Source organism: Coffea eugenioides, chromosome 8 (assembly GCF_003713205.1).
Source record: "Coffea eugenioides isolate CCC68of chromosome 8, Ceug_1.0, whole genome shotgun sequence".
NCBI classification, from domain to species: Eukaryota; Viridiplantae; Streptophyta; class Magnoliopsida; order Gentianales; family Rubiaceae; genus Coffea; species Coffea eugenioides.
The window spans coordinates 43,708,716-43,731,136 of record NC_040042.1 but is presented as its reverse complement, the minus strand read 5'-3'; the positions used below and the strand labels follow the sequence as shown (position 1 = coordinate 43,731,136).

General features: G+C 36.8%; 2 protein-coding genes across 5 annotated transcripts; one reads left to right on the top strand and one right to left on the bottom strand.

The window, feature by feature from the left end:
- Positions 1–5,885: 5,885 nt before the first annotated feature.
- LOC113779835 (oxysterol-binding protein-related protein 2A) lies at positions 5,886–16,139 on the top strand. 4 transcript variants are annotated; one of them, XM_027325571.1, is made up of 12 exons: positions 5,886–5,974; positions 6,068–6,630; positions 8,222–8,578; positions 10,342–10,438; positions 10,963–11,402; positions 11,968–12,123; positions 13,236–13,403; positions 13,524–13,664; positions 13,788–14,009; positions 14,117–14,230; positions 15,266–15,455; positions 15,704–16,139. In XM_027325571.1, the coding sequence occupies exons 2-11, from the start codon at positions 6,226–6,228 to the stop codon at positions 15,443–15,445; spliced, it is 2,280 nt and encodes a 759-aa protein (XP_027181372.1). In that variant the 5' UTR covers positions 5,886–5,974; positions 6,068–6,225; the 3' UTR covers positions 15,446–15,455; positions 15,704–16,139. The 4 variants fall into 4 exon arrangements, with proteins under 4 accessions (XP_027181372.1, XP_027181373.1, XP_027181374.1 ...); XM_027325572.1 differs by having other exon boundaries at positions 15,548–16,139; XM_027325573.1 differs by having other exon boundaries at positions 15,537–16,139.
- A 358-nt stretch (positions 16,140–16,497) lies between these two features.
- LOC113781118 (protein NRT1/ PTR FAMILY 6.3) lies at positions 16,498–20,770 on the bottom strand. Its single transcript, XM_027326970.1, has 4 exons — positions 20,529–20,770; positions 20,181–20,398; positions 19,140–19,705; positions 16,498–17,616 (listed from the first exon to the last, which is right to left on the bottom strand). The coding sequence occupies exons 1-4, from the start codon at positions 20,644–20,646 to the stop codon at positions 16,761–16,763; spliced, it is 1,758 nt and encodes a 585-aa protein (XP_027182771.1). The 5' UTR covers positions 20,647–20,770; the 3' UTR covers positions 16,498–16,760.
- Between the last annotated feature and the right edge of the window lie 1,651 nt (positions 20,771–22,421).

The window sequence follows — 22,421 nt, the reverse complement described above, 5'->3', positions numbered from 1 at the left end:
TTATATTTTACCATAGGTGTAAAAGTTTGAACCCTTGACCTGGAGTCTACACTATATGCCTTACCTTAATTAAGATCTGAATTTGTCTATTTAATGCTTCAAAAACACACAATAAGATGTTAGTCCCCATATATATACTCCCTCCCTTTTTTTATAACTGACGTTTAAGAAATTTGCTCTAATGTACTTTTATCTGTCGTTTTATTATCCCCATACAGTATTAATTATTTTTTCACAATTTTACCCTTTTATCTCTCTTTTCCAATACAGGAGTTAGTTTGGTGGGAGTTAGTTTGCATTGCTTTTGGCCTAGTAAAACAGCACCATTTAGTACTCTAGTGAGAGAAAACATGGGTGAATTGGACAATTAATGAGGGTACAAAAGGAAAGTAGTGTACAGATTTAAGCAATGAAAAACTTTTCTTAATTGGTGTGCAAAATCTTAAACGTCAGTTATAAAAAAAGGCAGGGAGTATATATAGACACACAATTCAATGATGAATGGTAATACCAAAACTCGGAATACTAAGGGGCCGCTTGGTTTGAGGGGTTTGGCACGTGGAATAACAATAATTCAAATATTTAGTGCTTGGTACACTGTAATGGCAATTGAAATATTGGAATCATGTCCAATTCATGATTCCTGACTAAATTGGGAGGAATCACTCAAAATCCTCAACTCATTTCCAACAGTGAATAAATAAAAGATAAAATATTTTGTTAAAATACTTCATTTCTCCCTCTCCCAGGCTCCCACCATCGAGCCTCCCCTTCCTCCCGTCTTCAACACTTCTCTCTCCCCCATGGCATCTGACAACTCCTTTCTCTTTCCTTATCTCTGACCACTTTTCCCTCTTTATCGGCATCTAACAACACCCTCTCCTCCTTTGTTTCCAATTTTCTTCCTTTTCCATGGCATCTGACAAATCACTCTTCTTCTCCCACTGCCAGTCACTCTCCCCTCACCCCCAGTTGACCTTTCCTCTCCTCCCTTGCCATCAAATTGTCCTCCTGATCACAATCGATCTCTTCTCTTCTCTTTGTGAAGGGCTCTAACTGGATTGCATTGTATGGTGTTTCTCATAGGTTTCAGCATTGCAAAATTTTTGCGAAAATTTGAAAGTTCCAGTTGCAACTTATTGAGAAAAGGAAAAAAATGACAAACATCTAGATCTTTTATTGATTAGTCATGAGTTTTTGTTGGTAATTGTTAAACAAAAAACAAAAATAGATTTGGATTGGTAGTGATTCGGTGTTGGTCTAATGGTGGGTGTGATTATCAATCCAGGAAAGAGAACAATAATTAAAAAATAAAAAATTAATTTTGATACCATTCCAACTATATTTATACCAAGCACCAGTCTGTAGAATGATACCAAGGGTTCAAACCCATATTAATTTTTTGTATATGATTCCATCTCCAATACCAATTCCAAAGCATGAACCAAGCACCCCCAAGCTCATTTGTATTTTATCATGTACGCTTATGACAGTAAAAAAAAAAAAAACTAGCGATGTTTCCTCTGAAATGGTGCCTCATATGAACCATATGAGTTTATATCATGTTGATTGGTAAATGCTCTATCTTTAACCTCTTCTATGAAAATCTCCAACAAATTTTGGGCCTCACTCTTTCTTCAAATTTATAACAAGATGTGAATAAAATCACTTAGATAATCAACTCATTTAGGTGAGTTAGCCATTACAGAAACTTTAACTTTTTGGGAGAATTGGCAAGCTTTATATAACAAAATAAGAATTTATACTCTAACCGTCAACTTTCCCCTCTTATCTTCCTCTACAATTCTAAGATGATCAGGAGAGAAATTTGACTAAAAAATAACTTTATTCACCCTATTGAGATAACCAGCCATAAAGTCCGCAACTTGATTACATTAGCGATATACACAATATATACTCAGCTCCTTGAAGCATGAGATTAAATCCTTTATATCAGAATATACAACTAGATCCCTCCAAAAACAGTCAATTTTGCTATTTAAGATATCTGCAGCAAGTTTTGAATCAGTGCGGACCTCAATACGTTTAGAGAAGATAAGGGTTCTAATATATCTACAGAAACTTTAACGTGCTCAGCCATTATAGAAGATAAGGGTTCATATTGAAGAGGAAAAACAATTTATGCAGCTCAATTCGTTGGCGAAGGGGAAACTTCACAATAGCTTCCACAAATAACTACGGACGCGGGCTCATTCCCCAAGGATTTTAAAGCCTGTACATTTTTCCCCAGTAAAGATATCATTATGTAATTTCAACATTACGTTCATGGCCAATTTACCTGGCACTGTCCTGTATCATATCGTAGTCCGAATTCTTATACACTATAGTTTGGTTCTTGGATGGGATACAGGAGGATGAGACATATCCGATTCTATTTTTCCAAAATGATCCATTCTAATAAAAATAGTATGTTTAGATAGGAGATCATTTGATATAATTTTTGAGAAAAAAATATTATAATACTTTTTTGATGTGTTATTTGTGACATAAAAAAGATAATTAAAAATTATATTTATGATACAAGTAGATAAATTTATGTAAATAATTTGCTATCGAACTGCATAGTTATTTCGCTTTGTTCATCGGTTTATATATCTTGCATTTTGCATGATCATTCTTACACTTTGTTCGTTTGATTTAATGCTTACAATTTGTTCACAAGCGTACAACAAGAAGATCATATTATTTTTTGCTTCAAAATTTAACAACAATACTTACGAAGCATAAGAAGCGTGAAGTTCAATGGTCCAAGTAAATTCTCTCTGTTGTTTTTCGTTAAGAGAATTGGAACCTGCATTTTCGTCTACTACGAGGTCCGTTGCGCTGTTTTGATTGTCGAATGAAGCTTTAATAGCGTTTTGGTACATATCTTATGTATTCTTCATGATTAATCAAGAACTCACAAAATAGTTTTTTTTTTATGTATATATACTCTTCAATTTTTCCCTCTTACTTTTTCAATTTCGTTTAAGAGCTAAATCATGCATTATATGTATATATATATTCTTTGTTTTTTTCTGAACATTGATCAGAAGAGTTGGTTGGATCCAAACCAAAGGAGAAATAGTAGCAGGTTGGTCGTTTTCCTGCTTGCCGTTGTCGGTAACTTCAACGGCCAAACAAGTATACTCCAGAAGCAGCTAGTTTTAGGACGACCATGCATGTTTTATTTCTTAGCTACGAAAAATGGAGTTTAAATTTATTTCTAATACCGCTGTGCACTTCCTATGACTAAATGTTTACTATGAAGTAATGCTACCTCATTCATTTCAAGTTCGGTCAACACGTACCCAAAAAAAAGAAAAAAGTTTGCATTAATTTTATATGCAGTGACAATACACTATCTGCATACTTTGCAAGACTTTGAATTTCAAATTAAAATGAGATTAATTGTCATGCATCAGGCTTGATAATAGTGTGTGTTTGAAAGGAGTATTATTTGAAATAATTATTGTTACACTTTTGTGATGTAAGTAACACTTTTGTGATACTATACATGTATTAGTAGTAATTTAATGTTAAAATTGAAGAGTTAAATAAATTAAATTGAGCTCGAATCTATTGAGTATTAAATCAAATCGAACTCAAGCTATGAAAAGATCGATTCGATTCGTTTACAGCTTTACGAACGAGGTCTTCCATGAATTATTGGGTTGGCTAGTAAATTCTATTGTGCTTCCTTTGAAGTGAAGAATTTGATGAATGATTTAAAATCCACCTAAAGCACTTTATTTATTTGGATTGTTTAAAAGTTATTTGGATTTATAATTCACCAATTATCAAAAATATATTTTAAATATTACAATAATTTGTGATATATAAATTCAAATACCCTTTGAATAATCTAAACAATATATTAGAAGGATTTGAAAGGATTTTAAATCTTTCGCCAAATTCTTGGATTCAAGTGCAACCTTACGTCAGACTCAATTATTTCACATTATTGGGATAGTTGGAAAAAAGTATAGCGTATCATTATTGATGTAATCAAGAGTTGAAAATAAATTGGGGATTGTGTTGACTCTTCTCGAACGGCTGATTTCGTCCAAATTGTGCCACAAATGCTAGAAGCGGAAATCGTCAGATGGAACTACGCAAAGATTAGACAAGATTGAATTCTAGTCAAGATCTACAAACTAATCAAATCAGAATGGGTCATGTGTTCTTGATTACATAACAAATTGACTGACGTAAATTACTACGACGTAGCTTAACTTTTTTTTTTTTTTTTGCAAAGATTCGATTGGTTATTTTTGTAATCTATATATGTAGAGTAATGCATTTAACCAAATTGATACATTTTCTGTTGCGTATACAAGGTTCACATAAAGTCAATTCCTCACAAAAACCAAAAAGAATGACTTTTGAATAGGTCCAAGTCAAGCACGTAGGCAGCTGGAAGCCTTTGCAGTGATCCCATCAAAAATTAGAATGATTATATGATAAACACATCTTTTAAATATATACATATATATATATATATATTTTAAAAATTTCCATTTATATATTTATATTTTTTGTACATCATATCATAAAAATTATTATAATATTACCCGTGAGCAAGTTAATCAAATAGTGGAGTAAAAATATTTTTTTTAAAATTTATTTATTTCAGTATTCTCCACTAAAAAATGGAAATGCCAGGCAAAAAGTACAATAGGAGAGAGGGAATGAAATACCGCTCTACTTTGGTAAAAATAATATTAATTTTGTTTTATTTTAGTTTTGGAGCGCAATCTTAGTGCCAGACAGACTGATGATGATGATTATGCAGTAAATTCCATCACCCACCCAACTCTCCCTCTCGCCCTACCCCCCGGCACGCCCCCCTGCCCCACGTCCTCCACCCGATCCCCTTCCCCTCCTCTTTATTTTTATTACTACCCCAAAGTTGGACCCCAATCTTAAACAAACCAACCCTCTCCCTCTGCTTGCTTGGAAGGCCTTCTTGTTCCAAGAAAGAAGCAACAAGTCCTACCAAGGAGATATCTTCACGCATATGAACACTCGTATCTCCTCTAGTTGTTTGTAAATGGGAAAATGGTAAAGTCTTAGGTGTTGCAGTATTAAAAGCTACAGAAATAGTAACGAATAAGAGTTAATTATATATATAATGATGAAACGTAGGTTATCATTATTGTCGTGAGCATGGCACCTATGAAAATTTTAAAATCTAAATTTAAAATCAAATTAATCATTTTATCCGTATATAAAAGATTAACTCTTTTTTTTTTTTTTTTTCGATACAGGGGTGTCCCGGCCTTTTTACCCGACTAATTCCCTGCGGCCCGAGAGCAGAGGCCCATTACCCTCGAACACGGTAACCCCAGGACTCGAACCGTGGTCGCCATACCCTAAAGAGGGGCAACTATATAAAAGATTAACTCTAGTAAGTAATAATTGTGACAACTCCCAACTAATTAATGTGTATGTTGGTTTTAGTTGAGGAGGTGAGTAGAACCATGACACAAGTGAAATTACCGTCTTGTACCATCACCAAATTTTATACTTTCATATTTTTTTATTGATCTAATCTATCATATTTTATAAAGAAAAAAAGTTTAAAAAGACTGTATAAGGGGCAGGAATACAAGAAGAGAGAGTCTAAAGAAATTAGATTGGACGAGTGCTCTGATATTGTTTTTAAATTTTTTTTTACTAAAGATAAAATTCGACTTATTTACGACCAAAGAGAAACTTGGTCTTTTTTTTTTTTTTTTTTTCCATCTTACTACTCTTATTATAGGTGAAAGATTACTTCTATAAATAATCCCAAAAATTTTCTTCTCCCTCCCACCTTCCTTAGTCCACTCCTTCCCTCCCTACTCGTTGTAGATTATCAAAACCCCAAATAGTAATTAAACATTTCTTTACATTTTAAACTTTGCGATACTAACAACAACTCTCTCTCTCTCTCTCTCTACCCTGCCCTCAGTTTCAGCGCTTTTCTCAGGTTCCCTTCCTCCCCCCCTTCCCTTCATTTTCCCATCAAACGTTTGATTCTTCTCTAACAATTCAATCTTTTTCTTCTTTGTTCTCTCCACAGATAATTCAAGAAGTGCGAAGGTGGGCAGCCGAGCCTATCCTACCACAGCATCATAGCATGTCAATCCAAAATTTCTGCTATAATATCACGTAAAAATTTACATCCATCTTGATCCCTTCATCGATTCCGGATAAGAATTTTGAAGAACAAAAGAGAAAATGCGGGTGATCAAAGAAATGTACCCTCTCTGTTGCATCCCATTGGAGAGCAATAGCCCATCTGCGATCGACGAGGGTCCGATGGAGCCGACCCTTTTGCGAACAGGGTCAGCCGTGATTAATGGATCTGATGCCAATGCCAGAGGATCCGACTCCGCCGTCAGCGTCGCGGGTCTTCTATATAAGTGGACTAATTATCATAAGGGCTGGAGATCCCGCTGGTTCACTCTGAGAAATGGTGTTCTTTCCTACTCCAAAAGCCGAACCCGGCCAGAGAATCTCTCCTCCGCCTCCGCTGCCGCCGATGATTTAATCCTAATCGGCGGCGACTTCAATAAACGCCACTCCTCCGGCAGCGGAAGACGTAAGCATGGGAACAAATCCGCTGGCATTGTTCATCTCAAGGTATAGACGTACTAAATGAATAACGGCGGTGTAAAATCATAGACCTAGTGTGTGAAGTGCGTGAGAGAGAGAGAGAGAGTTAATATTTTCAAACATATATGATGTCTGTACAATACGGAAGGGAGGAATGATAGAGTGCGGTGGACGTATTTATTAGGCGTCTCCAATCGACTACAGAAGGAAAAGTTTCCAATACAGGAAAAATAGTTCAAATGGGAAATTTATTTCGTCATTTTACCATATTTATGTCAAGGGACAAGCAAAATCCAGGAGGGCTTTGGTATCTGAGCCTGATTTCTGATGGTTACTTTTTCAGTCATTGACCGACGGATATATCAATGTAGGATTGATAATTACACTAAGTGGCTGTTTAGTGTTGTTACCGGTCTCTAAGATTGGGCGATTTGTTATGTGAGAGTGATTTTAACTGATTGTGAAGCTGCAGTGGGTCACATCAGCAGGTGAATACATTGGAAGGCCAAATTAAGGGTTTAACATGCGTATGGCTTCTGCTTCTAGGTTTATCTCTGTGTTTTAACTGATGGGTCACATCAATTTTCTTGCTTTTTTTTCTTTTGTTGTTTTTTTTTTTTCTGGGGTGCGTTCCAGTGTCTTGATTTTTTGGCCAATTTCTGCTTTGTGGGGTTTTGGATAAGGAGTAGACCCTCTAGGGCCTCTACTTGTTTCTTGGTTTATGAAAGGTCGGGATGGTCAGGGAGCTGATAGCAGTGAGCACCCTTCTGCCAGTTAAACAAAAAAAAAGAAAGAATTGGTGAAAGTTTCCATTTGTGAGAACTGAAAGAAGTCTAGCCGTTCGTTTTTGGTGTTGGGATACAGACAACTGTAGTGTAAGTGGCCAAAAAGAGACGAAAAGGGTAAAGAGAAAGTGGTTTTAGCTTCTCTTCCTGTGCAGATTTTTGTGTTTTTGTTTTTTCTCTCGACTTCCTACAGTGGCTCTGGGACAGGCTGTTGAACTTGGAAGTTTTCGAGGTTTTGAGAAGTAACTTCTTTAGGCTGTAGTAAAAGATGAATGTAGGAGGAGTAGACAGTCTAGCAGTCTAGACTCCTGAGGAGGTTATTCTTGCTTCGCAATTTGAGTGTTATGTGGGCAAACAAATAACAATTTGAAAGGATATTCTTGCACTTGAGGTGCCTTTTCTGGTGGGTCCTGAAAGTCTTAAACAAACTTGGTCAAAGTAATCAAGCCTTTGCCCGATATTCCATATAAAACCATTTTGATCTACTTAAAATTTAATGGACTTTAATGTCTCTGTTAGATTTTGAGTGGAGGGTTCGTAGTTACCTGTGATGTTTTCAGTGATGGGCTGAATTCACCTTAATTTCTGTTGTATTCATGCTTTTCTTGATTTATCCAGCAGCATGTCGTGCTGCTTTTCTTTCTTGTTTCTCTTAGGTTCCCTAGTTGTCTGATGACAGTGCTTGTCATTTCAATCACTCGCCTCTCTTGATCGCGTAATTGCCTATAACTTATGTATTTTGATCGTCTAATTGATTTCTTTTCTTCATCATTATTAATTTGGCCTTTGGAGCTGAGCCCACCGTTTGCCATTGGTATAAATTTTCTTCGCAGATCTCATCATTTCGTGAGAGCAAGTCAGATGACAGACGGTTTTACATATTTACAGCTACCAAGACTCTTCATTTGAGGACGAATTTGAAGAAAGAAAGAGCAGCCTGGATAGAAGCTTTGAGTTCCAGTAGAAATCTCTTTTCATTGAGACCATTGAATGATAATCTTTCACTTTTATCAGATATATCAATCTCAACTGAGAGGCTAAAGAAACGCTTGCTAGATGAAGGGATCAGTGAAGCACTTGTCAATGACTGTGAGCAGATCATGCTTTCCGAATTTTCTGATGTACAAGGACAACTGAAGTTTCTTTGTGAGGAACGTTCCAATTTGCTGGACACATTACGGCAATCTGAGGTAAGATTGACTCCCCACATGGGAAACCACCCCAGTAATTCCTAAAAGTTCTTGTTTTAGCGAATTGATAATTAGATACCAAAATATGCTCCTTGCACTTCAGCTCATCACATTGTGATGCAAGGGTCCTCTCCTTTTGGTCAGTTACTGAAAGTAATTTCTTAGAGCTTTTCCTTTGAGTCTGATACAAGGGTTCTTGTTATTCTAGTGAACGATGGGGTTCAGAATTCCATGTTTACTGAGTAACTAAGAATAGCAAATGTTACCTACCTTTACAGGTGTGCTGGAATCCAATTTCATAGTTAAGTTTTAAATTACTGAAAATGTTGTTAAACTAACTTTTTACAAATATTTTGTAGATGGCTATGCTGAAAAATAATTTCTTAAGAATTTTTGTTGAATGACTGTTCTGATCTAAGTGTACACCAAACTCACCACTCTGTCCAATTTGCACATATTCCGCTTCCCGCTGATAGAACAAAATTCTTATTCATAGCTCATCTTTTCTTATTATCCAATGAAGACTTAGCTTGTTGCTAACTTGTATTTGGTTATATACTTTTATCTCCTTCCCCTGGTTAATCTTTACAATAGTGCTAAGCTAATGTGTCTGTTGCTAACAGTTGTATACAGCTTATTCATGCTTTAATAGCCAATGTAATTGCTTTTTTCGAGGAAGGTACTGCTAATGTGCAAAACACGTTAACTTTGCTTTTTATTTTAGTACTCCCTGAGATTGCTGCTGTATAAGTAGTTTTTTTATATAATTAGTTGCATCTTCCTATTGCCAGTTGTTGTAGTTTTATGTAACTCTTCTTTACTATCCAAATCCACATATCCCATTACAGGCATTTGTGATTTTCTTTCCCTACTATACTGATGATTGTGGTAGATCAAAATCATTGTACTCTCAGTTCTTAAATTTCCTTTTATGATGTGATCGTATACATCTCAAAGTTGTCTTTCTTGCCGAATCATTTTCAGTTTTTCTTTCTACACTAGTATTTTCATCAGTTAAAAGCACTTTCTAGTGAAACTGTTATAGGTCTTATTTTTGGCAATGTGCGAAACGCTTCAACTGTCTTGTAGTAAGTCTCTTCTGGATTCATATGTTCATCCTTCATATTCTTTCTGATATAAACATTTGGAACATAGGTCAGACTATATTGTTTCACTATAACCGGCAAAATTTTGCAGAACTTCTGAACAAACTTAAATACGTCACTCTATCTTAACCTGCCTTCATGTGAAGTGATGATGTTGGACTGGAAACCACATATAGGAAACACATCTCTTAAATGCATTTTATTCCTTCTCTAGCTATGTCCGCTAACAGATTATAGTAATTCTCTCGGTTAGTTCTGAAAGATGCATGCATGAGCCATATCTTAGCTAAAAAGAAGCATGACTAATATATAGGTAGCCAAGTACATAAATACCACTGAGGTCAATCTATTTATATTGTGCAACTCAAAATGGTGTTGTTTATGCATTATTTGAAAAGATCACTTAGTTGTCTGACATTATTGTCTTTTAAGTTTTTTAAATTCATTTTGTACTTTGTTTCATCACTAAACCCCTCGAGTGCAGGTACATATCATACATTGCCCTTGATTGGAGTTGGGTGTCACAGTAATCCCTTGTTTTTCCATATTCCAATTGATAATCTGCCTAATGGATATTGGCATCTAAGATTTGCCAGATATTACATTAAGTGATCCTCTGAAGAGTAACCACTATTTATTTTTTATTGGCTTTTGTAGGCAGCTAATGTTGAAGCTGATGCCAGTGGAGTTCATGATGCTGAATACCACATGATGAAGCATGAGTACTCAAATTTAGGGCGTGGAAAATACAGTGGTAATCTTATATTTGATGCTCCATATCCTCCCCCACTGCCACCCCCTAAAAAGAAGAAAAATCTCAAAAATAGAGAACTCAATGGAGACAAATAAAAAGCAAGCTAAATTTTGTGAAAAAATTGTCTATCCAATTGTTTTTGTTCCTAAGCTTAGGATTCTTCAGACAAATTACTTGATGGACTTCTTCTCTCTCTCTCTCTCTCTCTCTCTTTTTCCTCTTCCATATGTTAACTCATCATTGCCCTCTATGCCAAGGGATTTTGACTGATGTGGCCTCTATGCCTTATTCCGCATGATTGTAGACATTGTCATCTTGTGGGGCTTCTATTTTCATGTTCAATAATGAAGTTAAAGAGAATTTGGTTTCATCTCTGAGCATAGTAAGCTTTGCTATTCTAGATCAATGGAACCTGAGAGTAGTTGATAAATTGCTCAAATTGTAGATGATTTAATTTGTCAGATATACTCTTCTTTGAGTAATTATGTGGCTCTTGACCTCTTGATATGGTATTTGGTGTTCAGAATGGAGCACTACTGAATCATCTGATGACGTGGAGAAACAAGAGCTTGAAGAGGTTTCAGATGAAGAGGAAACCAATTTCTTTGATACTAATGAATATTTTTCTGAACCAACTAGTAGTTTTGGATCAATAAGAGAAGAGGTCATGGATAAAGGTATCAAATTGGAAAATCATATTAATGGCATGGAGAAGTTGGACGCCGAGAAGGAAGAACATGAATCCAGATGCTTAACAATTGAAAGGCGCAAGAAGCTACCAGATCCAATTGAGAAAGAGAAAGCAGTTAGCCTTTGGTCCATGATCAAGGACAATGTTGGAAAGGATCTCACACGAGTATGTCTCCCAGTGTATTTTAATGAGCCACTATCCTCCTTGCAAAAATGTTTTGAAGACTTGGAATACTCATATCTTTTAGATCGTGCATATCAACATGGGAAAGCGGTATGACCTATATAATTTTCAGCTATTTGTCTCCTAAAGTTACAATTTAAAAGGGTTATTGTTTCTTGAAATTAATTACTTTCCTCACATTACACTTGTTAAGTGTCACTGCTATGGAGTAATTTTTGGAGAACTGGTGGATTGATTATCCGCACTATCCATGACAGTTTGGACATAGTTCATTTCTGTTTGACTTGGAATTTTTGCATCTTGTTTTGTTTTGTTCTTTTGCATTTTTGTCATCATTTTTCTGTGTCTTCTAACTTGCACTTCATTTGAGCGTCCCCTATTCCTTGTGTCAATTATGATCACTTAATGCAAGAATGATAATCTGTTGCCCTCTGGATGGAGTCAATTATGTATATCTTTTAGTCATTGTTAGCAGCCATTTAAATTGACATTTTATCCAAGATTTTATCTTGTTTACTTAGTAACTGATACAATGGTTTTACATCTATATTTACCCAATCTTCTTCTATAGTTTCAAAAATTATCTCCTTGAGAGCTAAGATTGTTAATGCCCAAGAGTTTGACATTCATCTGATAAACTATTGTTTTGCTTTAGGGGAATAGTCTCCAGAGGATTTTGAATGTTGCTGCATTTGCTGTTTCTGGATATTCTTCATCTGAAGGCCGTCATTGCAAACCTTTCAATCCATTGTTGGGTGAAACTTATGAAGCTGATTATCCAGAATTAGGAGTCCGGTTCTTCTCTGAAAAGGTACAAAATGAAATATAGGTTGCCATGTCGATTCAAGTCATGTAATATGCATGTCTTATGGCATCATCATTTGACATGCTTATGATTTCTTGCTAACATAACATCAATTAATGCCCTAATCTGGATTCTTGAAGTTTGTATTGAAAGAGAATTGAAGAAATCGAAGTTATTAGGTACAGTTTCATCTTTTATTTATTGCCAAACTTTAGTTCAACAAACAGTAGACTCGGAGTACTTGGTCGGAGAGTAAGTGATTGAATTGTTGAATTCAAACTAGGTTTCTGTTTTAAAGGAGAGAAACTGCTTAAAATTGATTGAGTTTTTGAAAAATATAGTAGGATCCTGTTGTGCTATGATGGCTACTGGTTACAACTTGTTCTTTTCTGGTAAATAAATTTTGAGGGTTTAAGTAAACAGTACAGCAAGTAATCCAAGGACCATCAAATAGAAATTTGGAGTACTAAAAAGAGACAATGAAGCTTAAATGTAACAATAGTTTACATCACCTGACTTTCCTGATTGTTTATGTTGGTTATTTGTGCATGTTTCTCCATTCTCATTTCACATTGGGAGCGAGTATAGTGATTGTTCTTCAACATAGTTGAAGAAACCTTATCCAGCTGTAGATAGTTGAAGCCTTCAGTATATTGTTGAAAGAACCAGTGCCTTGTGATATTTCAAATGATAAATCATCTTCAATTTGTGTAAGTAATATGGACAAATGACATCTTTATTGCCACTGATCGCACGCCTCTATTCAGATGGTAAGATTTTTTCTACTCTAAAATAAGTCAATCAAATAGGAACTTGGATACAACTCAAATGAATTAACAGCATCACAAAGATGGCATAGCATCTTGTTCTTGCCCCTCAACATGAGCTGCAGTAGTGTAAAAGTTTCCAGGACTTAAAGAGCATTCAGTGTTTGCCAGTTAATTGGTACCTGAGGCATTGGTTGAATACTGTCATGGGCAACTACCTAGATCTCTGTATTTGAAAGACTTCACGTCTAGATCCTCCAACTCTGTTTGTGTTCTTAAACTGTTCCGATCTTGTATTTATATTTAAAGTAAGTTTTCTGTGTTCTCTTATAGTTTTACTGGTTGAAACAGGTTAGTCACCACCCAACACTTATTGCCTGTCACTGTGAAGGCCGAGGCTGGAAATTCTGGGGTGATAGTAACCTGAAGTCAAAATTCTGGGGGAGATCTATTCAGCTAGATCCTGTAGGAACTCTGACTGTTGAATTTGACGATGGGGAGATATTCCAGTGGAGCAAGGTTAGAAAAGCCTCACTTTCATGGCGATTGGTTTAACATTGCAATGATTGTTTGATATGATCATTTTCCTTTTCATTAACAATGTTTGGAACCTATTGTACACCTTTGTGTTGCCTTCAGGTTACCACAAGCATTTATAATCTTATCCTCGGTAAAATATACTGTGACCACCATGGGATAATGCACATACGTGGTAATCACCAGTATTCATGCAAGCTGAAGTTCAAGGAGCAGTCTATCCTTGAACGTAATCCTCACCAGGTAAAGCCAAAAGTCAATTTGTTTTTCTCAAGTTCCCTGTTTGTAGATGGATCTATTTACAGTTTAATTCCGTGAGCTATTTTATTTATGGTTTGATAGCATTAAAGTCATACTACTGAACAGGTTCATGGATTTGTGGAGGACAGCAGGGGTAAAAAGGTTGCTACTTTGTTTGGAAAGTGGGATGAAAGCATGTACTTTGTGAATGGAGAGGGGAATAGCAAGCCTAAAGATACGTATAATGCATCTTTATTGTGGAAAAAAAATATGCCTCCTGCAAATCTCACCCGCTACAACTTAACTTCTTTTGCTATTACATTGAATGAGTTGACACCTGGATTGAAGGTATATGTGGTTACACAAATCTCATATATGCATTTTCGGTTCTTCTTATGTATATCTAATTGTGTTTTATAGCTTTGTCTGATCCGGGTGTTTGGTGACGGATAAAGGAGAAGCTTCCACCTACTGATTCGAGACTTAGACCAGACCAGCGGCATTTGGAGAATGGAGAGTATGACAAAGCGAATGCAGAGAAACTACGATTGGAGATGCGGCAGAGAATGGTACTTGCAACAACTTTTTAAATCATTGGTCTAAGTAGGTCTATGTTCACTAGTTGCTACTGGTATATTTTAGCTAGTCCTTTTCTCATTTTTTAAAATTGAATTCAAGTTTTATGATAATTGCCTTGCTTCAACTTTGAAGTAGTGTCCAAATTATTATTACACGGATTTTGAAAACTACTTTTAGTGTTCCCCTTGGCAGCCATCTAGCTTGACCAGTTCCCAAGAACACCTACTTATGCCCATTTCTTTTATACTGTATTGAGCTAGGAATTGATAGTATATTTCTGTGGTTGTCTATGTTGGCATTCAGTTCTAAAGATTTGTCTTGCCTATAATTTGAATGTGAATTTTATGGAACCTGGTTAAGTTTTGTGATGAAATATACAAATGCATGCGTTGTGCTACAGCAGTAAACAAAGAATAAACGGAATAGCATAGCCAAATGCACAAGAATCACAAGATGGAAATAAGTTTTCTATTGCTGGAGTTTTTTACATGCATCTCTTTGATGGCATACCAAATTTAAGATATGAGTATGATTGAATCTAGATAAGAGGTAGCATAAAAGGTTGCATTGACTGCATAAATCTTTGTTTGTTTATTTTGCTGTGCTAACTACAATAATCTGTATTAGAAATGAAAGCTATCATATTTACTTGATTTCAGCTGTTATTTTTTTGTGGTGCTATTTTCCTGGTTTCTGATTTTTATTCACACTTCTTTTCTCCTTTAACTGTCCTAAATACTCATCGAATATTTTTTAATCGACAACAGTTATCTCTTTTGGTACCAAAAGCTATCATACTAATTCTCTGTCTTGTTCTTTTATTTGGGTACTTTCCCTTTTTCTGGTTCTTGTTCCCACATCTTTCTTTCGGTATTGACTGTGTATGCTCCGGTAACACTTTTTAAGAATGTTTGTATTGCTGAAACTATAACAGCAAATTCTCATTAAACAATGCCTACTTGATGATTGCATTGCCTCTAATCTTAGAACTATCTTTCTAATAGTTCAATTTTTGTTGCCTGCAGTCTAGAAAATTACAAGAACATGGATGGAAGCCCAGATGGTTCCAAAGGGATGGTGAAAGTGGAACCTTTCGGTACACTGGCGGATACTGGGAAGCACGGGAGCAGAGAAACTGGAATGGATGCCCAAGTATATTTGGTGAAATTAGTGAAGATCTTCTGAATTCTTTCGAGGGCTGCTGACTTCAAGGAGGTATACTACTCAAACATTAGAAACTTCTCTAGTCTCGATACCTTTGCATGTCCGCAAATATTTCAGTTTTTGCCAACTCAGTCGTTGATCAGGTACTGGAAATGGTCAGCCATCTCAAAATGGCCATGGAGCAAAACTATCAGTTCAAAAAAATCGCATTTGACGAAGCACTGATCTTACGATAAATACCAGACCGCTTGTTGTGTACGAGGCACTGAAATGACGTATATTAGATTCTTCTTTGACAGATGCTTGGCTGCGTAGCATTGAAGCTCGTGGACTGTGAAGAATACTCTCTGGGAGTGCTTGGTAGCTCATGGCTGGCAGCCCCTTGCTTGAGTTGGTCTTCAGGAGATTATCATCCCGGGGTTGACGCAGAGTCAAATCTTAAAAGAAAACTGAGGGATCAAATCTTTTTGGCGACATTGACAGTTCGACCATAGTAGAGAACCCTTTTCTTTCTTCTGGGGGCCTGTAGTTTTTGTACTCTCTCCACAAACCTCTCTCCATTCATTGATCATCAGGGTTACCTTTTTCATTGCTTGCATTCCAGGCAAGCAGTGTCTAGGTTACGATTGTATTTTCTGCGCCAAAATAAATATGAAAAAGCAATGTATTACAGGAATCAGCGAAGCAAAATATCATTATCATTGTTGTAAAGGCCAAGAATAATTTACTGCTGGACTTCCATGTTGTTTTGATGCTGCTCCACATCATTTGCAAGCAATGTAATGTCACGATGCTGGACATTCATGTTGTTTTGAAAAGGACCCAAACAGAACTGAAGCTAAACTCGTGGAAACCATTACAAAACCTTCCTATAATGAGAGAAGCCTTTTTTTTTTTCCCCATTTTCTTTCAGGTAGTGAAATTTCACTCAATAAAACTCCAACGAGGATTCAGATTTGCCTTAAGAGAACCTAATTAACATGTTTGATGGGGCAATCAGTTGAGATGAATGGATTAGGTTGTACCACAAAGAAATGAGAAAGAACAAAAATGAAAAGATGTCCACGTGCACCCAGCAAATGCTTCTCTTTAACTTAGCAGTGGTTTGTTTGTGATTACTACAGAAACTTCATACGAGTTCCTCAGTTTACTCAGCTTTTGATGAAAGTACAACTAGGTATGGTCCTTTTACATTCTTTTGAGATATTGCCAAAAACAAAAACTGTATACATAAGAGCCAGCCCATTAATCCCCCATTATTTCGTAATCTTCAAAGAGGATTTGTTTGTTGAACTCAAAACAGAAAACGTAGATTTTCCCCAAAGCCCAAAAAAAAGATTATCTCCTTTGCAATCGTCAATGGCAAGCAGGTCCCACGGACTCCTCCAACTCAATCCCCACATCCGCCAGCCGCCTCTCCTTGTAAACATACCATTTAGCACAAATCAAGTAGAACATCAAGTTCAATGCGCTCAAAATCCCCAAAAGCCAGTAGAAATCGTGAAGCTTCCCTTGATTAAGATTATCAGCTAACCACGGCTTCCTGTTTCCTGTCACCTTGTGCACTATGGTGACCAAAACTGAGCTAAAGAAGAACCCCAGTGAAAGCGTGCTCAAGAACAAACCCGTGCTAATGGTCTTCATCCCTTTTGGACACTCCCTCAAGAAAAAATCAAGCTGTCCAACGTATATGAATGCTTCACCAGCTCCAACAATGGCAAATTGTGGGATCAACCAAAATACAGTCATTGGCACAGGGGTGACGGGATTATTTGTTAGGCCATGAGATTTTGCAACATGCAAACGCTTGATTTCAACAGCCGCAGCGGCTACCATTCCTACTATTGACAAAAACAGGCCAATGCCAATTCTTTGGAGAGGAGTTAGCCCGTATGGATTCTTGAGCAGTCTTTTACATATTGGCATGATAATTCTGTCGTAAAAAGCGACGGTCAAGAGAGTGCTTCCGACGAAGAATCCGGTCATTGCTGCAGAAGGGATTTCGAAGTTGTTGATTTTCCGGTGCATCGTTGAGGCTTGAGAGACTGAAAATGTGGTCATCTGGGCATGAACACTCCAGAACATTATTGTTGTGGCCCAAATGGGTAGCATTCTGATCACTAATTTTACTTCTTCAACGTCAGTTAAAGTTGAAAGGCACCACTTGTTCATGGTCATCTCATGGTCCTTGATTGCGGCCTTGTCCAAGAAACTACCAGGAAAAGACAAAGCAAAAAAAAATTTACACTCGTGATCAAATTAGAAAGAAAAAAGGCTAATTGGAACCAATTGATAATACACTCGTGATCAAATTAGAAAATCAAAAAAGTCTAATGATTGCTAATCGGAACCAATTGATAATACGCTAGTGTCCTGTCATACTGATGCGTTGTCCTCCTCCTACCTGTTAATCCGAACCAATCGTCAAGGCATTCAAATATCTTAATGCATGACAGCAATTAGTGCCGCATTGTGGACCTGATTTCAGATGGTCTATTTAGAGTAATGCGTCAACTATTTGGTATAGGAAAACGGTAGTATTCGGGGAAGTGATAAACGTTGACTCCTAGTGTCTGCGTGTGTTAGAGGAAAACAGTTCATATTGCTTTTCCAAAACAGTAAAAGAGATATATTAGAATAACCCCAGATCAATTTGTGTTGGACAAAATAGATACTGCTTTCCATCATCTTTTGATCTGGAAAGAAGGACATCCAATTTCTTTACGCTGTCATTCACAAGATTTCACAATCCCATCACTGGGCTATAAAGGTAGTGGGTATCAGGCAGATCAACCGCGCCCGCTGAAAGAAAGGTTCTAGTCACTCTGTTGATGAATATGCATTAACCTAGGAGGAAATATAAAGTAAGAAAGAAATAACCATTGAACAAGACAGGGCCGGGTGAGTTATGTGGGGAAGCAAGGTGGAAGATATTATGGCACAGGAAGAGGGTATCGTAATCTTGGATTCCTTTCCATTTCCGATAAGACTCTTAGTATAAATTATGACTGATCCAGAACTGACCTGCACCAATACTTCCTATTGTTCTTATTAAATAATTTAGACAAATACCCAATTATCAACACATAATAACTTGATTTGTGGTGGTCCATTCCGGCCCCACTTCCTTGGTCGGCATATGATGAATGGCAAGTCAATTATTCTAGCGTCCGAAAATTGTTTACCTAATAATAGGCTAAAATATATATGGTCTTTATTCTGGGATCTAATTTGATTGATACCGTGAATATTCAAGAATAGTTCGCCAAAGACCTCTACAGTTACAGAGTTCACTGAGTGAGTCTTGAGACCAACCCCACCAGACTGCAGCAAAGGTAAACTGGCTCATGCATCCAGATTTTTTGGTGTGATAAGGGAAGTGTTAGCCAAAAATAAAGCCACAGATGATTTCTAACGTCAAGCTAAAAGACATATAGCATTTGACAAGAATTTTGGGTTTGAAAAAAAAAAAAAAAAAAAACGAAAAAGGTGATGCTATAGATTGTACTTATCGCCAGTTGAAAATTTTAACATATGATGAAACCCTTAAGTTGAGGAAGAGATACGTGATATTCACACTACCTAAGAGATTGTAGATAGATTGTGTGTTTTACTTTTTAAGAGGATCAACATAATTGGAACTCGTAAGTGTAGATTCGAATCCTGAACCTGGCGGCGTTGGAGTCATGATCAATGTCATATATTTTCAAAATTACTGAAGCATGTAATACTTACCGGAACTGTTTGCTATGAGGCAGCCTTTGCTTCTTTTTGCTTCCTTCTATAGGAATGTCATCAACGTTAAAGAGAAGGGACGAATCAGACGGTAAATCTAAATGCCTCTTCCTCCAAGCCGCCACAATGACAGAAGCAATCTGTGTTAATGGACTACCCACAAGTTTCTTGAATCGATATCGCCGTGTACCAGCTAAGAACACGAGCAAACCGACCACAATTGCACAAGCACAGATTCCATAACCCCATCGCCTTCCAACGTTGTCTTGAATGTACACAAGAATTGTCACAGCACAAAGGGAACCCACACTAATAAAGAAAAAGAACCAATTGAAGAATTTTATCATTTTTTTCCTTTCTTTCTCGTCAGAGTCGTCAAATTGATCGGACCCAAAACCGGAAACACTTGATTTCAGGCCACCGGTTCCCAATGCTGTGAGATAGAGTGCTGCATAGAGGACTAGAAGCTGATTGCCACTAGCTTGGACACACGAGCGACTGCCCTGGGCACATTTTGGAGGTCGCAGGCTTGGAATCGTGGTTGAGATGGTCAAGAGTGCCACGCCCTGATGATCAACAAGAAAAAATAAGTGCAAAAATTTATAATTCCTCGATATCGTTTTCAAGCCTTAAATCCAAGTTATTGTTTTACTTTCTCGATTTTCCTCCTCTCGAAAACAAAATGAATTTAGGATCCCATTTGCCCTATTTATTATGCACAACATTCTAATCATTATAATCATAGTGCGTATGTGAAACAGACTTTCGCTTTTTCGAGCTTCCTCATAACAGATGATGGAGTACTAATTGGTATTAAAACATTAAAGAATGATCCCGTGTTACATTTTCAATCTTCCTCCTCATTGTTGGATAATAGTATAACACAAAATATGAGTCAGGAAATTGTAATTCATTAGTGTCTTCCACCTTGCAAGTTTCAAAGGACTGAATCACTTTTGTTATTTGTTCCATATTTCTTATCAAAAGTTATTGTAAAAGAAAGGGGGAGCCGAAATCTCCGCCAAAACATGGGTTACTTACCGTTGCTTGAACAGCAGCAAATATGGCAATGGTGAGATATCTTCCCAAGTATGTATCAGCAATGAAACCACCAAGCAAGCAGAGCATGAAGGAGGTTCCAAGAAAATTAGTGACAGTATTAGCTGAGGTAGCATTTCCCAGATGCATTGTTCCAGTCAAGTAGGTAACAAGATTAACAGCAATACCAAGAGTTGTCAGCCTCTCACAAGCCTCAACTCCTACGTCCACAAAAAAAAAAAAGAAAACCGAAAAACTGATTAAAACAAAATAAAAAGGAAGGTTGAGGGAATCGAACACGGCAAAGAAAATTATTGGCTGAAGATAAAGTTAAGGAGAGCTTTAAAGGACCTAAAATCATGGCCGCAGCCGCCCAACCACCGGTGGTGGATCTTTGGGCTTGGCCGCCTTTGTAGTCCCAGGCATCTGGGATAGTCTTAGCTTCTTCGTACGATTGTGGGAGTGCCATTTCTCTTACTTTGATGTAATCTGTTGTGCAAGGAGTATTGGATTATTGGAGTGGAAGCATTAAATGAGAGCTTTAATCAACAGATGATAGGAAACTAAGTAGTTTATTTATAGACACGTTAGGAGTTAAGACACGATCAGGGGTACACCGTGGGGTGTTTAAAACGAGCCCATTTGTGTCCTTTTATAGCGGAGGTTCCGACCACCCTGCCTCCCTTGTCTTTCTGCAAATGCCAAAAAAGAATTTTTTTTTTGTTTTTGATAAAACATCATAATTTCATTAAAATTTACATTAATAGCAAAAGTTACATCATTAAACATACATACATAGATATTAAAGAATGAATATGAAGAATGGATATTACAAATTTGAAAAACAGATAAAACTTACACCGTAAAACTCTAAAAATATTATTAGTATATTTTTAAAGAATGAGATAAAATATTTTGTAAACATTCACCCGGACTAAGGATGGCAATGGGCGGGCACCCGCACCGCACCGCATGGGTAGAAATGGGGCTGGGGATGAGGCGGGGGTGGGGGCAAAATATTTCCCCTCGCCTTAAAACGGGGCGGTGGTGGGGAAGCATACATCCGCTCCATTCTCCGCCTGGTCCCCCGCATACAATAAAATATATATATATATATATATAATAAAATTTTAAATTTCCTAAAGTTGCACCCTTAATTACGAGTACAACGCTAGTCAGTGTCAACGGCCGCCGCAACAACTGAAGAAATTTCTTAGACTATTGTTGATTTGTTTCTAATGCCCCCCAAGACTAAGCTATCCAATTCCAACCTGTTTTGGTCCTAACCCTTTTTTATTTCGATCGGTCCTCTTCCTCCGCACTGAATGTAACTTGACTTGTTATACTTTATTTTTATCTTGACAGCTTTTTAATCTTATTTAACATTGTTTACAATTGTATTATTGTAAATAAACATTTATGATAAATTGATTTCTTCCTCCGCGGAGGAAACAGGGCGGGGGACGGGAGGGGTTATTTGACAACGGGGTAGGGGTGGGGGAAGGATCCCTTCCCCCATTGCCACCCCTAACCCGGACCAGTGAGCGATTTCAAAATTATTTGTCACATGACTTGTACTTTTCAATCTATCAAATATGTGTAATTTTGTTACATTGAACTGAGATTGGTGGCACATTGGCATCCTTAGATCGCTATCACTCTTTCGATAGACTCTAATGCAACCGCCCTCAATTTCATTTTCATTTTCATTTTCATTTTGATGGGCAAGTAGGGACAGGAAGAGCTTAGCATATGCGAGTGGAATTCAACCTGTAGCTTAAAATCAAAATGGTAAGACATAATAGAACTTTTTTGCGGCCTTCAGAAAATCGCTTTCGTGTGGTAAAGTTCTTCGAAAAGTCGATTGCGGCCGAGAAAACATAATCGGGAATCACCCGCCCGTGTCCTACAAGTTACAAGCACCAGTATGTGAACATGGGAAAAGGATGATTTTGTTTTTAGGGATAATTTCAGAAACAATCCCCTTAGGTTTCATGAAAATTTTCTTGAAATTTTCAAAATCTCACTTAGCACCCCTCAAAATTTCACTTTCGTGTGGTACAACCAATAGCCACTTCTATAGCAAAGAGAGACAAAAAAAAACAAATACTATTATTTAAATTATTTTTGCAAATAAAATCCTCCATAGTGTTGAAGGCAATTAGCATGTGAAACTCATACATTTTAGCAAAAAAAAAACTCAGCAATAAATGAAATTCAACTTTAATATCATACAAAAATTTT